This window comes from Agelaius tricolor, unplaced genomic scaffold (assembly GCF_023055355.1).
Source record: "Agelaius tricolor isolate 1412-34295 unplaced genomic scaffold, bAgeTri1.0.p SCAF_1, whole genome shotgun sequence".
Classification (NCBI taxonomy): domain Eukaryota; kingdom Metazoa; phylum Chordata; class Aves; order Passeriformes; family Icteridae; genus Agelaius; species Agelaius tricolor.
The window spans coordinates 12,825,591-12,841,070 of record NW_027269261.1 but is presented as its reverse complement, the minus strand read 5'-3'; the positions used below and the strand labels follow the sequence as shown (position 1 = coordinate 12,841,070).

Below are 15,480 nucleotides of genomic sequence, written 5' to 3'. Positions count from 1 at the left end.
GGGTTTTTGTTTTTGGGTTTTTTTTGCTGCTGGCCAATCCTGTTCAGGCATTATAAAGACTATTCCTTCTAACTGTGGTCTTTTATTTTAGTCTGTTAGTTTAGTTATTATTTCTACACACAGAGTTCTTTTCTTTCTTCATAAAAATCTGTATATAAATCTGGCATGGTTAATGCCTTTTTTTTTTCTATTTTCTTATTTTCCTATTTTCTTAAACTATTTTTCCTATTAACTTAAACTTTGATATTCAGCTGTGTAAAAATCTAGAAATAGAATTAAACCCTCCTGACAACATCTGTGTTGAGGCACCTTAAAATGGTGGTGGAAAATGCTGCACAGGTGTATCCAGGGAAGCAGAAATCTCATCTGATGTCAGATGTGGTGCAGACAGCAGTGGAATGGAAGCAGCCTGTCAAGGCTCAGGCAAGTGTGTGACATATGTTAGATTGAAAAACCAGATTTTTGTTGTCTTTTTCTGTGTGTGTGTGTGGTACATTGGCCTTCTGTCAGAAGCTGGTTCAAGAGATGCCTCTTATTAAGAGTGAAGCAGGAAAAGATGGAATGTTTTGAGTTGGAGTCTGGAATATCCAGCAGAAACGTGGAGATGAGTGGGGTTTTTCCTCCCTCTGTCTCCCAGAGCACACTAAGCCTAATGACACTTGTGAGAGCACAGAATTCAAGGCTGGTAAACAGCCATGGTTGTGCTTAGCAGGAATAAAAGGTGGTTACTGTTTCCAAATTAAAGAAAAGCACTTGTGCTGATTTTCTGTTACATTTGCTGCAGTCTTGTTTGGTGGTTTTGTAAATTTAAATAACTGTCTTGAAACAGATTTCCTTTGTTCTAGTGTGGTTTCACTACTTATAATTGCTTCTGTTATCTTGACTGTGCTGCCTTGGATCTGGGGTGGAAAGTTTTGCCCTATTTTCCTTTCCTTTTGGCTGTGTGGCAGAAATTAATTATCTAGTGCTGTCAGCTGTTGTTTGGTTACACTTTCTTAGCTTTTTAAATTTTGTTTCTTTTTGTATTTCCTTGTTTTTTTTTCCCCTTAGTTGAACTTTATATTATAAACAATCTGTGATTTGATTTCATTATTACTTATGAGCATTATTCATGGCTTATGGTTGCATTACCTTTCAATTCAGCAGCCTTGTATGTATTCTTACCAACAGAAAATTGTTATGCAAAATGTGGCATGAGCACAAACCTGTCAGATGTATCTCTGTGGTTGGCAAATGTAGGGGGGGAGATAGAACAGTACCAGGAAGGTCATGAAATGTTAGTCTAATTATCATGGTTTTGGCAGAGGAAAATTGTTCATGCTGATCTGAGAACTCTTTGAACTTGTCATTGTGGACAAAAGAGGAGGGGGAAAAAATAAATTAGAGCTTTCAAAATGCCTTTGACAGGTCTTATCCAAGAGGCTGTTGAACAAGCTGAGGGAGTCGTGGGATGAAAGGGAAGGGTTTGTTTGTGCAAAAGGCACAAATGGGGAAAAACCCCCTGGATCCTGGTAAAGATAAACTCAAGACTACAGAGGCTGTGCTTGAGATGTTCTTGAGTGACTTATAGCAGCTGTGCAGAATTTAGTAAGTTTTCAGAAGTGATTCTGTGCATATGTCTATATGCTAGCATTACTGATTTTCTGAGGACCTTTTGGAAGAAAATCTAAGTTCTCTGACTTTAAACATGAGTCATGAGAGGGCAAGATAGCATCTGATGTTGATGGTGAACTAGAATTTTGCACATTCTTGCATGTGTGAAATTGGTCATCAAAATAAGAAAAAGAAGTAGTTTTTATACTTGAAATTTCAAAGTTGAAATCAAGGGGTAGTCAGTAGTTTAAGCAGGTTGGATTCACCCAGAAAACTCTTGTTTCCTGCTGCAGGCAGGAATAGTATTTCTCTGGATTAAAATTCACTTTGATAATGGATAAACATTCCAAATGTGTCTTGCTGGTGCTTTTTTAAAGTGAAGAAATGTTGGGATTTTTTTAAAGTGAAGTGAGGTGGTTTTAAACCAGAAATTCATGCCATTTTCTTCATAATAAAACTTGAAGGTATTTGCAACTAGTTCCTCTTTATGGGTTGATGGTGTGGTGGTATTTTGATAGTGGGGAAATAATAAATAAGTTTACAGATATTGTGTAATACCTGGGAAGTGAGAGGACAGAACATCAGGGCAGTACAAGCTCTTGTGTGTTTGCTATGACTGTAACTGCTGAAGACCAGGGAAGGTAACAGTAGGAATACATGGGTGTGCTAAATGGAGAAGTTTAGAATAAATCCTGCTTTGTTTTTGCCAAAGGAATTGTTTCCAGATTACAGGACTAAAAATGGCCAAGCTGCTTTGTTCCTGTGGGGAGGTTCATGTTGGCAAGTTGGTTCCTTCTCTAATCCCTTAGGGGGAAGGGGGCACATCTGGTTGGTGGGCTTGTTTTTAGGCTGTTGTATCAGGTGTCTTTAGTTTGATTCAGTTCTTATTGCTTTTTTCCCTCAATATCTAAACAATATCTGGTGTTTAAAAGCTGTGTTTGGTCACTGGTGGCTGCTGGCACTTCTGAGAGAAGAGTTTGTGATGTGAGGTGTGCTGGGTAAATGGAAGGGATTTGTGATAAACATGGCAATGTCTTTGCTGTGGTGAGATTGTGTAGTTCTTGTTATTCCTCCAAACCATTGACAGAAGTCTGAAAGCTAAAAATCGTGCTCAGAAACACCAGCAGGGATCAGAATGGAAAATTGCTTGGCTTTTATGATGTTTCTCATACAAGTCCTGTTCTGTGTTCTTGCAGTAGGTATCTTCAGTGTTTTCCTGTCTATTTCTGACAAGCTCTGTGTACATGCTGGAACTTTAATGTTTCTTTTGGAAGTAAAGCGCCCTTATGTGTCAGTAATGTCAGTCTCTCAATTTATGTATTAAGGCTGTAGTTGAGTGGATAAACATAGAGGTAGGATCCTTCTCTGATCTTTTCAGTGGTTTTTTTTTTTTTTGGTATAATACAGAAGATTCACTGGAGTGTGGGAGTAGAATACTTTCTGAAACAGAAGGAATTTTTTGTATACAGAGATGTACCTGTCCAGGGCTCTCTGCCTCTTGTGTTGCTTTAGCCAAAGCCTTTGTTTCCTGGCTTTGCTAATTACCTGAGGCAGTGGACTGTGTTAACCCCTGTGTAGTGTTGCCAGTGTCTGGCACTCTGCACAGCACTGCAGTGTGTAATGTAGAGATTACTGCTGTCAGAATGACAAAAAATTGTAATTTCCAATGCAGTTTGCAAGTGCAGATGTTATTGTAATTGAAACAAATGCATTTTTCTGTCAGTAAGCAAAGCAGCAGGAATAATGTGGTGGAAGCTGTCCTTTCCTTGCTTGCATGTCTCTAGATAAAATTACCTTCTCTGCTGAAGCAAAGATATTGATAGATATTGTTAACCAGAAATCAGCCCAGTATGTAATGTGGGGAGGTCTCTGAAGGAGGCAGAGCTCTTCCTTGGTGTTCTGAAAGTGTGATCAAAGAACACTGACCTTCCCAGCGTTCCAAAATTAACAATATCCGAGTTCTTTTTTTAACTGCAAATGCAAAATGTGTAGAGATGGCAATATTAACTGATGCACAAAGCCCCAAAAATGTACGAAAATGTGCTAGATGTTTCTAGTGGAGAGATACAATTTAATGCACTGTCGCTTCTTATTGAGATTTATGCTTGCTTTCAGCACTTAAAGAATATTTATTTCACTATTTTAAAACCCCCATACCTAAAATTGAAAAAAGAAAAAAAAACAGAAAAAAACCCAGACAAAATACCAAACCAAAATGTCAGGGAGCAACAGCAAGGGAAGGCAAGCTGGGAGTGAGTGGTGACAAGGCTGGCAGGCAGTACCCTCATTGGTGAGAATGCAGTCCCCCAGTGCCTGCCATGAGGCAAACAGTGGTTTGGAAGTAGTTGGCATGGATTTGCAGAGGGAAGATCGTGGCTGGCTAACCCAGTAACCTTCTACAATAGATAAACTAGGTGGCTGGATAAGGGAAGAGCAGGAAATGTTGCTTCTTGTGGCTTGAGCTGTCGCTGTCCCCTGTTACATCTCACAAAGCAGGGACCAGGTCAGTAGAGGATCGCTGGTCAGTACAGTGTGGTGCACTGCAAACTCACCCAGCTGCCAGGCTCAGGGGCATGCAGTCCCCCTGGAGGTCAGTCACAAGGGCTCTGTTCCAGGCCTTGACCCTGGGACCATCCCTGGGGATACCCAGGATGTGCAGCTGGCTGTAGCTGTGGCCCTGCTTTGAGCAGGGGTTGGAGTGGTCAGTACCCAGAGGTGCCTTCCCATCCTGTGGTCCAGGCTTGCACAGCTGCAGTGTCCATGTTGGCCTTGACCACAGGGAGATAAACTCTGCCAGCTGTGGGGGTTTTTTCCCTGCTTAATACCTCTTCTTCCATAGACTGTTGGAAGACTTTTTTGCTCGTGAAGGAAAGGATTAATCTCAAAGTCAGTTCTGAGTCAGCTTTACCTACAGGATAGATGTTGGTATTTGCACTTGGAACAATTGCAAATACCCACAATTGCATTCCAGTGCTGTTCATTAGAAACTTTGACTGTTCAAAACTACAGAAGCTTGACATGGGTTAAATCTCCTTGCTTTCTTAGCTCATGTGTTGTCCTGTTTTCATTTGTTTTTTTTTTTTTTTTTTAAATCAGTGGATACAGCCACAGAGAAAATACAGATAGAAATTGTCAGATAACTAGTGATATAAAAGAATTACAGATCATGCCGTGCTAATCATGGTTATGAATTTCTTGTGTAGGTTGAATTTGGTTGAAGCTTTTGTGATGGATCCAGAGCTACGTCAGTGCCTCCAGGAGGATCTGTTACGTCGCTTTCCAGACCTCAACCGGCTGGCAAAGAAATTTCAGAGACAAGCAGCAAACTTACAAGACTGTTACAGAATGTTCCAGGCTATCAATCAACTCCCTAATGTTGTACAAGCACTAGAGAAACATGAAGGTATTGCTACCTCCAACTATTCCCAATGTTTTGTGGTGTACTGATGATGCAAAGAAATAGAGCGTAGATTCCCAAAGATGACTTTTTTCCCTGTGTACTTGTGTTGCAGGAATAAAGCTTTAAACACATTTGAGTTTTAAATGAGCTGAAATTCCAAAATGCCAATCAGATACTTAAGAATATTCATAGCCAGATCTTTGCAGCAAAATGTGTTCCTGTTAGTGTGTGTAGCTGGGATGCTTGAACTGTTGGGTTGGTTGTGTGGGAATCTTTGACATGGATTTGTCTCTAGGAGTTCCTGACCAGCTGTGTGTGTGCTGTGATCTTACAAACAAGATGCCATTCATACCATAGTGTTGTCATCCACTTTGGGTTGTAATTACACACAAAATCCCCCCAGTTTAAGTATTAGTGGTATAACTCAAATGGCTTTTTTTAAATCATAATGCTCCTGTATTTGATACAAGTAACATGGCAGGATTCCCTCCAGTCCTCATTAGTAGGAAGCACAATGCTGTGACAAGCAAGTCTAGAAAGTACAAAAGCTGCTATTTTTTTTCTTTTTCTGTGTATTACCAAGAAAATACAGAATAAGATCAGCATTCAATTTAGCAATAGCAGTTCTACCAGAAAGCTCATTTCTATTGAAGCCCATTAATTTGTTAGAAATTCCCTTTGTGTAAAGCAAGCACCAAAGCCTGAAAAACAAATATTGTTTGAAATTGTATGGCTACAAAAATTTCTTTCCTCTATTTGAGTAGAAAATTAAGCTACCCAGTGTCTTACACTTTTCTGTACTACAGTTTTACAACTTCAAGTAATGAAACTTCTACAATATTAATCTTAAAATAAATCAATTTTTGGTTATTGGCTTTGTTATTTCAAAGAGCATTTTAGATCTGAAACTCTGAAGGAACTGACAGCTCTAAGTCTTTTGCTTGTTTTTGTTTTTAAAGAGCTGTGTCACTATTCAGCTGCCTCAGTTGTGTCCATTTGGCTTTTCCAAACAGACTCTGCTTGTTTTAGCCTTGACATGGAGCTCTTGGATTCCCATCCTCTACTGAGGTGTTAGTTCAGAATGCTGGCTTCCTGTCTTTACTTCTTTTTATATTAGTTACCATTTGGATCAACAGAGTTCCTGTGTCATAACACTGGGGTAGGAAAACAATTCCATTTTTAGAGTTTTGAGGAGCAAGCTGTGTAAGGCAAACTGCTCGCCATATGGAAAAGTTAATAGACTGCAAAAGGTTCTTCCTGTTCTACACATGAATCAGTTGGACTTAGGGCAATCACCAGCAGTATATTAAAGATAGTTTAAAATAGGTGGTGTGTTATTTTAATTTTTTTTTGTGCTTGTGCCACCTGTTCAAAGTACATGAATGGTCTGGTAATTCTCAATGTACATGAATGATTCAGACTGGATCTGGTAATTTCTCTGTTTCTGACTGTACAGAATGTTGTAACTCATCAAGGGATGGAAAGTCAGAAAGATTTTTGACAATTCTGAGTATGTGCCAGTTTCAGAACTCCCTTGCCTATGAATGGCTGTGGGGATATGGAGCAGCTATGGGGATAGAGAACAACCACAAAGCCATCAGCTGTGACTGCCTTTCCCTCAAAATGAAGCACTGTTTTGTTGAAATCCTTGTTTTTATGGGTGGTGAAAGCTGAGGAGGGGGGTGACGAGTGGAGATGGCTTTTTTCTGGTTTGGCCATAAGAAGTCTGCATAAGATGGAAAAGAACTCTGAGTCATCAAATCATTTTGCTCTAGCTGGCAAAAGGGAGCAGTTGTTCATTACTCAGATTGCTGGGGCATGAAATTTGGGTCCTTTACAAGATTTCTGTCTTCAAGAAGCTGCTGAAGCATCTTCCCTCCTATCTCAAACAAACACTCTTTAAGTGTGTAAATATGCAGGATACAGGAATTGTGTGCTGGGTGTCAGTTGTGTTTTTTCCATGCTGTATACAGTGACTGAATACCCCTTACTGCTTGTTTCAGTGCTGTTCTTTCCCAGACTGTTGCACTGGTGTCTTACAGCCTGTTGTGATCAAACTTGGCTGTTTCCCATCCTTTGTCAGATCCAACTGATTATTCCTTACTCATAGTGGAAACGCATTTATCTATCAATGTGTCATCTTACTCAGTGCTACACTTTACTTCATTTCTATTAGCCCAGTTTTCAAGGTGTTGATCTATTTCTGATTTATCTTATTCCAATATAAGCTACTGATAGCTTCCATATTGTTTATTTTAGTGACATTTATAAGCAGCCTTCTTTTCTGCGTTAATATAAATTCACGCATCTTAAAAAGATAAATGCTTCTCTGAGCCCTGGAGGAACTGATGTCCTTTCAGCTTGTTCATCTTTTGCAAGTGGGTGATGTGCTCTTTATCTGCACTCTGGTCATGGCATAAATCACAGATCTTGCACCTTGGCACCTCCTGTGACAGCATGCTGAATGCTTTAGAAGAGCCCACATTAGCTCTGCAGAGTCCCCTTTGTCTCAGGCATTCAGTATTTCAGACAGATGTTGCACCATGTGGATATTATCTACCTGTAGAAAACCTATACTGTATTTTATCCCCATTTCCATTGTTCTTTTCCTTTCATCCCACTTTCCATTGCACTATCGAAATGACTGGTGCACTTAATCATTGGGATTGGTCTGTTTTGCCAGGATAGAGCAGTGTCATTTTGCTGCCAAACTAACTGTGTGTTTCAACTCTGAAGATTAGTGTTTTATTTTAATTGCCAGACAACATTTTTAAACCATATTAATAGTCAAGTCTTTAACATGTGTAATAAACACTTGTCTGTGCTTCAGTAAGTAAATTATGGTTTAAATTAAACCTGCACCTGGGCACAGATAGGCTCTGTGATCAATATGCATCTCTGCTTTTGATGGTGCAAAGCTCTATTAGACTTCCTCTCAGTGGTTACTTTCCATCCTAATAATGTTGAGTAGGTGCAAAAGAGCATTTTTTTTTACTATGCATCTTTTCTATGAGTTAATGAATACAGGTGCAAGATGTTAGAGTTTAATTTAGAATTTTTCAGTGGTGTTTCTTGCTCATATTCTTGTAATGCCAGGTGTTTTAAGAAAAGCATGTGCAAATAACTTCTGTAAACCCTCATTATTCGCTGACTCCACTGTTTTATTTCCTTCAAGTGCTGGATACCAAGTTTGAAGTTGGATTAAAAGTCAAAATAAATTTTGCAGTGTATCAGTTGGACCCATATAAATGAATGTATGTAAATACATCAGTATTTTATTTACTTAATAAATTAATGTATTCTAATTCTATTATATTCCAGCTTTTGAATGTGACATCTTTCTGTGGTGTCTGAGGTGTACCCTTCAAGTTTAAATAATGAAATGGCATCATGAAACTTCCCAACTCAAGAAAACAAATTAAAATAGCTACTTTAAGTTCAAGCACAATTGTTTTTCATTGATTCAAGAATATTGAAGCTCATTTCATTGTGTATGCCATGTATTCAGTCAGCTGGAGCACTGGGAACTGCTAAGCCCACTCTGAAGAATGGACATGAAACTTTTTCTGCTCTTCAGTTTCTTTCTTCTTTGTTGGCTGCTTTTATTTTATAGGTTGGTTTAGATGTGTCTTCTTACAGGAGGGGAAAAAACCAAGATATTAAGAGAGCAAGCAAGAAATTTGGAACTGAAAACAATCTTTATTTCATATCTCTTGGTTTTGAAGATTTTTAATCAGCAGAAAACTCCATTTTTGCAAGTTCAGTAATCTCTCAACAAGATGTAATCTTTTTTCTCAATTAATAGATATTAGTCAGTTTAGGGCTTTCACTATAAAAGTTTGAAGGACTGGGGAAGCAAAAAGGCATGGTAGAAAAAGAAATCAAAGCAAACTTTTTCTTTCTACTTCAGCTGAGAGAGGAGAGATTCACTTGGGTAATAATGTCCTCACTGTGTAACTTCTATAAATTTCTGTGGCATTTTTTCTTAGGAAAGGCTAGGACTTCTTTCTTAGTCTGGTAAGAAATTGAGAGGCTCTGGAATATCCAGAGCTTAATTCTGTATTTCTCTGTTAATGTGCAAAGTAAACATTAGAGGCAGCAACATGATTCTGTACATAATTCAGTGAGTCTAAGCTCATAGTATTGGATTCATTTTGAGGCATTTTTTATATATAATATAGTCAATAATGCTAATCTTTCTGTGATTAAATCATAACTTGAAGTGGCTGCAAAGATGTAAACTTGCATTTGCTGACAGAACGTTTCCACAGCTGGCTGCTGGATATAGGTGCTTATGTGTACCTGAAGAAAATACTTCCTTCACAAATTTGGCAATATCTGTGCATGTTAATTTAATTATGAACTGCTCTTGGTGTTCAATGCTTTTGGTGTTCCATGGACCTCCAGCCCATATGTGTTCTGTGCAGTTTGACTTGGTGCTACAGAGTATCTCTGTTAATTTTGATCCCTTCCTGTCTAGTGGAAGGAAGTTACTGCAAAGACCTGGTTATAACATGTGGCCTTTTTTTGTGGAAAACAAAAGCTGATAACATACACTTCAGTTGCTATGTCCATATTGTAATTACCAAATATTTCCAGTATTATGTAATATTTTATTAAGAAGAATTAAAAGCTGTGAGCGTGGAAGGTAAGACCCACATTTTTTGCAGAAGGCATGTCAACTTTTTATGTGCAAGAATTGGCAATATTCAGACAATGGGTTTGCTTTTATACTGTTGTTTGTTGTTTTACTCATAGTAGAAGGGAATTAATACCCCCAGTTATGAACAAAGGTGACAGAATAGATACAGGCTTAATCAGAATGTAGATGGGATATTTAGAAAAATATCCCACCGATTTTAGAAAAAGGTACATGTGTTTCAGTGAAATAGTCATAGCCTGTCTTTGTAAAATTCACCAGCTGAGCAGTTGTGTTGTTTATCTTGGATAAGTGAATTCTAGTAAATCTGTGGGGGTTTGTGAATGATAATTTTTTTGTTTGTTTGTAACAGGAGCTCACCAGATGTTGTTGTTGGCTGTATTTATAACACCTCTTAATGATATCTGCTCTGACTTCTCAAAGTTTCTGGAGATGATAGAAACAACATTGGACATGGAAAAGGTATGAAATGTTGTGTGGGCAGGGTTTACTTAGCAGTTAAAGTTTCTTATTGAGCTTTGCAATCTGCTCTATATGAACTAAATTTAATTGATCATCTGTATTAAGTAGCTAGTGATAATTTAGCTGTATATAGAAATATATGTTGCATTTAGAAATATATGAAGGCTGTTATTAATATATCAGAGTATTCAACAGGATATTCACCCACTATCTGAAATTATCCAGCCAGTGAAAAAATGCTTTGGGTGCATTGATGTTGTGGACCTGAAACTATTTTTTAAAGATCTCATCAGTATTAAAAGTGGAGAAGTAATTTTGTCATTTCTCTACTTTGTATTTTTAAAGTTACAGTGATACGTCTCAAATCCAAGATGTAGCCTAGGATATGTTTATTACTTGGGAAGTCTTTTAGGATTTTCTTTTTTTTTATTAACCAGGGGTTAGGATTATCCTAAGTGAAGGTCTCAGCTGACTGCAGAAATAAGAGAACTACCTAAACATGTGCCAGACCTGGCAGGAAGGGCCATTTGTTGAACTTGTGAGAACTGCAGTGGGTTAAAAATTTTGAACATGCATACTTTTCTCCAAAGGCAGGAGCACTGTGTTTTCTTTCTTTGTATTGTGTTGTGCATCCATCAACTGCATTTTGCTGTTTATGGAAGGACTTGTTTGATTGACATGTTGCTGTAATTTGTGATGTATGATAATGAAGAAATTTATAGCTTTATACCAGTTACAGACCATCTGTTGATGCAGTTTGTGTGCCCTGGGACTCTGTTTTCTTTAAAAGTAACAGCTGTTTAAGCCTTCACCCTTCATAGTCCAGCTCTTCAAGTTTCTTTTCAGGTTCTACTTTAAAAATGTTTTGTTGTCCTTCTAAACAGAATAACAAGTCAGTTATTTTTAGTCAAATCCCATGGAATCTGGCATGTTAAGCTTGATTTTTCCCCACCTTCAAGGTACTGGAAAATGTCTATAGATAAGCCAACACTGGTTTTACCAGAAGAATAAACCTTGTCCCTATGAACATTAGAATGTGAACTTTGACTTGAAATTCCTCTTGGATTTTGAGGGAGCTCAAATAATATAGGCAGTTCTATTCTGAGTGCAATTGAAGGATAGGTTGTCATAGCAACTAAATTATGTCAATAATCCATTCTAATATAAAAAGAAACATCTAAGTTCAAAAAGCGTGGGATATGGTTATTCATTTACCTAGCTGTAATAAAAGTTGAGAAACTGTCACTTCCATTCCTATTTATCTCAGAATCATAAGAGGCCTTTGAGAAACCATCTACTCCAACCTCCTCCTCAAGTCAGGGCAACTTCAAAGTTTGGTGGTGCTTTTGGTACATAGCCACCTGGCAGTGGAAGCACAGGGAAGGGAGAGAAAAAAAAGATGAAATACAACAAAGAGATGAAATGCTTCATCCTTGCCTCTGAAAATTTAAGCTTAGAGGGAACCGTGTCTGCTTTTCAACTCAAGAGCTGGATTGAAATTGGTAGGATTTTTGGTGACACTCTGTAGGTTTTTTCCTAAACCTCTGGAGTCTCTTTTGGGGCAGAAATTACTGATTCAGAAACTTCACTTTCCAAAGGCTTCTTGTTTTGAAACACCCCATGCTCTGTCTTGATTAGCTGCCTAAGTCCAGGGTAGCAGAAATGATCATGTACATGACAATTTCATTGCCTCTGACTTCCCTTTTTACCCTGCCTACTGCTCAGTCATTTGTTTGCAAATAAATGTGCAGACAACTCCATTTCAGCAGAAAGGAGTCTGTTAAATTGGTATATTTTGGGTGTATGAAGTACATTATCTGAGAAAACAAGTATTTGAGATGTGTTTGTTTTGCAGTTGAACCAGACACCAACTATCACAAACAGCATTGCCTGACAACATTATATATTTATAAAAAATTTAGTGTTAATTATGAAGTAAATTCATTTCACTGTGTATGATCAGGAAGATTTTTTTTATTGCTTGTGTTCATATAAATTTTTTCCTGTTATTTTTCTCTAGGTGGAGAATCATGAATTTCTTGTCAAGGCTTCTTTTGATCCCAATTTAACAGAATTAAGAGAGAAGATGAATGAACTGGAAGAAAAAATGCAGTCCTTACTAAAGACTGCAGCCAAAGAACTAGGTAGGGTTTGGAACTGCCTTTCATTCATGTCCCCTTTGCAATCAGGTGATGAAAACTGGTATAAAGAAGTTAAAGGGTTAAAGGATGTTTGTATTATTATATGATTGAGTTGGGCTGACTTTGGTTGTTGCTGGGAAAACAGGGATTTTTAGCTTATAACTTTGCTTTAATTTTTTTTTAAACAGCATTCCAAATTATTTCAGAAATGATCATATATGTTAGAGAATCCATTTTGTACTACTGTAACTCATCAAACTCTTGGCTAGCTCTAGTTCTGTTTTACATTCTTTGAGTACCTGCACTTTTTTCCCCCCTTCTGTGCATTATCCTGTGTCCATTCAGCTTTCTTTTGATGTTCCTTGCAAAATGTAATTCATAAGCAAATGAGACATTTAAAGTGTTGATTATCCTATGCAGAAAATTCTGTGTGCAGCTGATGAATCAGGCATTGAAATATCAACTTTAAGAAAAAGCCACCAACTTTTAATACAAATATTGCAAGGAAAATTGACAACACTATACTTACTTTGGGTTACACCTTTAAGAGCTTGCATTTTTTTTTGTTTTGTTTTGATTTTTTTTTTTAGTGCAATTATGATACCTGGATGAGAAGAAGGAAAGCCAAGATTGTGTAGGGATGGAATGAGAAATCTTGTAATAGAGCTATGTGTTAGTAGAAGGATCACAAGAGTAGAGGTGCTGTGCTAACAGCAGCAATGCAGAGTGTCCTTGCATTTTTCACCTTCTTGGAGAATTCATAGCAATAATTGAGAGCCTGATTTAATATGCATTTTGAGAGCATTTTAAAGTAAGAGCAGAGAATGAATCCATAATGTATTTGTTTTTGGTCTGGGTATTTCTCATAGCTGTACAGAACCAAAGCAGGTCCATTCAATTAGATCATGTAAGAGAGGCTAAATCATGGGAACTGAGGGCTAGTGAGCAGGAATAGCACAGGATGCAGGATTTGTGATAATACAACTGGTTTCTTTTTCTTTGTTTTCATCTGAAAGGTTTGGAAGCTGGCAAAAGTATCAAACTGGAGACAAATTCACAGTTTGGGCATCACTTTAGGGTAACGTGTAAGGAGGAAAAAGCTCTCCGTAACAATTCGAAATATGGAATCATTGATACACAGAAGAATGGTGTGAAATTTACTAACAGGTATGAGATGATATTGGTGGTTTTTTAAGCCTGTTCTGAAAGGAATAGAATAGTTCCTTTATAATTATGCTGATAAACTGGATTCTCTACAAACTGTCACCTTTTTAATTGGCTCACAGATTGAAATATTGAGCAGGACTGGCATAGGGTTTATGTTAAAAGCTGCATTCCCCATTTTATGTTGCCAACTGTTGTCTATTTTTGGTCCTTTGACTTGGGCTAATTTCTCTGTTTTAGCTGCAGCAAGTATCATAATTGCTTTTACTGTGAGTGTTTATACAGACACAAGCTGCATTAGGGAATTTATGTTTATCACCAAATGTGACATGAGGAATTTTGTTGCTGATTACCTTTTTTCCCTTTTTTCCAAATCCTCTCTAATTTCTGTTAGTCTTGTGTATTGAACTTCAATTCTGTGGCACTTGTAATTGAGCTGTTAAAAAAAATTTAGGTCTTCAGTTTAATTGCATTGAGGCTGTTTCAGTGTGTCCTTGTCTGGACACAGACCAGCTGAAAAGTCTGTATTTTTTGTTGAATTTTAGCTCTTCTAGAGCGTTTTAGCAGGAGCAGGGGCTGCATCAGTCATCAGATATTTCTCTGTTCTTCAGTGTTTTTATACAGAGGAAACAAAGTAGAAAGAAATAATTACCCAATTCTTGCATGTGCAGAATTGGGTAAAAATTTAAGTTGAAGGCTACTTCTTATCCCTCACTCAAAGCTGATGCACCTTGGGAATTAGATCCTATCTCAAGCTTAGATGGGGTAGCCCAGGGCTTTGTCTAAGTGCCCATCCTCTATAAGTAGCCTTCACAGCCTCGTGGGCTCAAGTTCCAGTGCTAAATTACTATTTATGAAAACTTTGCTCCTCAGATCTAATGAGAGTTTTCCTAATCAGATCTAAGGAGAATTTTCCTCGCAGAAATTTGGGATCTTAGGATCTCATTCTTTTGCTCTGCACCTTCAAGGAGAGTCTGTTGCCTCTTCCTTCCAGGCTGATCCCAGATTCTCTCAGCCTGGGCAGGCATCTCTCTCAGCCTGGTCCTTGTGTGCCACGTGCTCCAGCTCTGTACCTTGTGGTGAGCATCTGCTCCAGGTTCAGTGTTGGGAAGACAAAGCCCAAAACCAGAGGTGCCATCTCAGGATTCCTGAGTAGAGGGGAAGAATGACTTCCTTCAACATGCTGGGTCCACTCTAGCTAGAGCAGCCAGCATGGGCTTGTCCTTCTCTGCCTCAGGGCCACTCTGCTGGCTTGTGCTTGATGGTGTAGAGACTGGTTTCTGTTAATCACTCACTTCCATAGTTAGAAATCATTTGAAAAGGAGGGCAAACATATTAGTTCACACCAGCCAATGTGCTGGAGTCAGGAGCCAGGACATCCCTCTGGCTGTCCTGAGCAGCCAAGACCCCTGCCAGGGGTCTCAGAGACCCTGGCACAGAGCCCAGAATTCCTGTGGTTTTGATTATGACCCGTGGAGCAAATTACCAACCTTAGATGAAGATCAGCAAGCCATGATAAATTAAGTAGAATGATAGTGAATTTATCACAAGGTGAAAAAGTAGATTTTTGGGGTTTTTACAATGGGGATTCAGGGGGGCAAGATGGAGGAATCTGGGCATGTCCAGCCTTTCTCCTCCTTCTTCTTCTTCTTGGCCTCCATCTTCTGCTGTGATGTTGGCGCTTACAGATTGGTTTAGAGTAGAAGCTCACTGTCTAACACAGGTGATTAGTTATTGGAAAGTAAACATTGTATATGTAGTTCTTAGTATAAAGACATAACACAGCCCCTGGGGCAGGCAGAGTGCCTGGAACTGTCCTGCTGGACAGACCTCAGCAGGACAGGAGAAAAAATTTTATAGGTAAGATACAATAAACAACCTTGAGACCAAGAAATGAAGAGCCCTGACTCCTTCTTCAAGTGCCAGGCTGGGAAAAGAGACTTTGGAACTCTTCTAGGGGTCACTCTGACCAGCTAGAGACCCTGACATGCTGGTGTATTTCACACCAATTTACTTAAATGAACAAAGTGTAAACCTTAATTGCATTTTGTTTTAACATT

At 38.4% G+C, this 15,480-nt stretch overlaps 1 protein-coding gene across 1 annotated transcript in view; it reads left to right on the top strand.

Annotated features, from left to right (window-relative positions):
- Nucleotides 1-15,480, top strand: part of MSH2 (mutS homolog 2) — a 47,586-nt gene that overhangs the window by 20,307 nt on the left and 11,799 nt on the right. Inside the window, exons 7-10 of the mRNA XM_071423376.1 lie at nucleotides 4,797-4,996; nucleotides 10,006-10,115; nucleotides 12,136-12,259; nucleotides 13,273-13,423. Of these exons, the coding sequence (XP_071279477.1) occupies nucleotides 4,797-4,996; nucleotides 10,006-10,115; nucleotides 12,136-12,259; nucleotides 13,273-13,423 (585 nt within the window). The remainder of the gene's footprint in view (nucleotides 1-4,796; nucleotides 4,997-10,005; nucleotides 10,116-12,135; nucleotides 12,260-13,272; nucleotides 13,424-15,480) is intronic.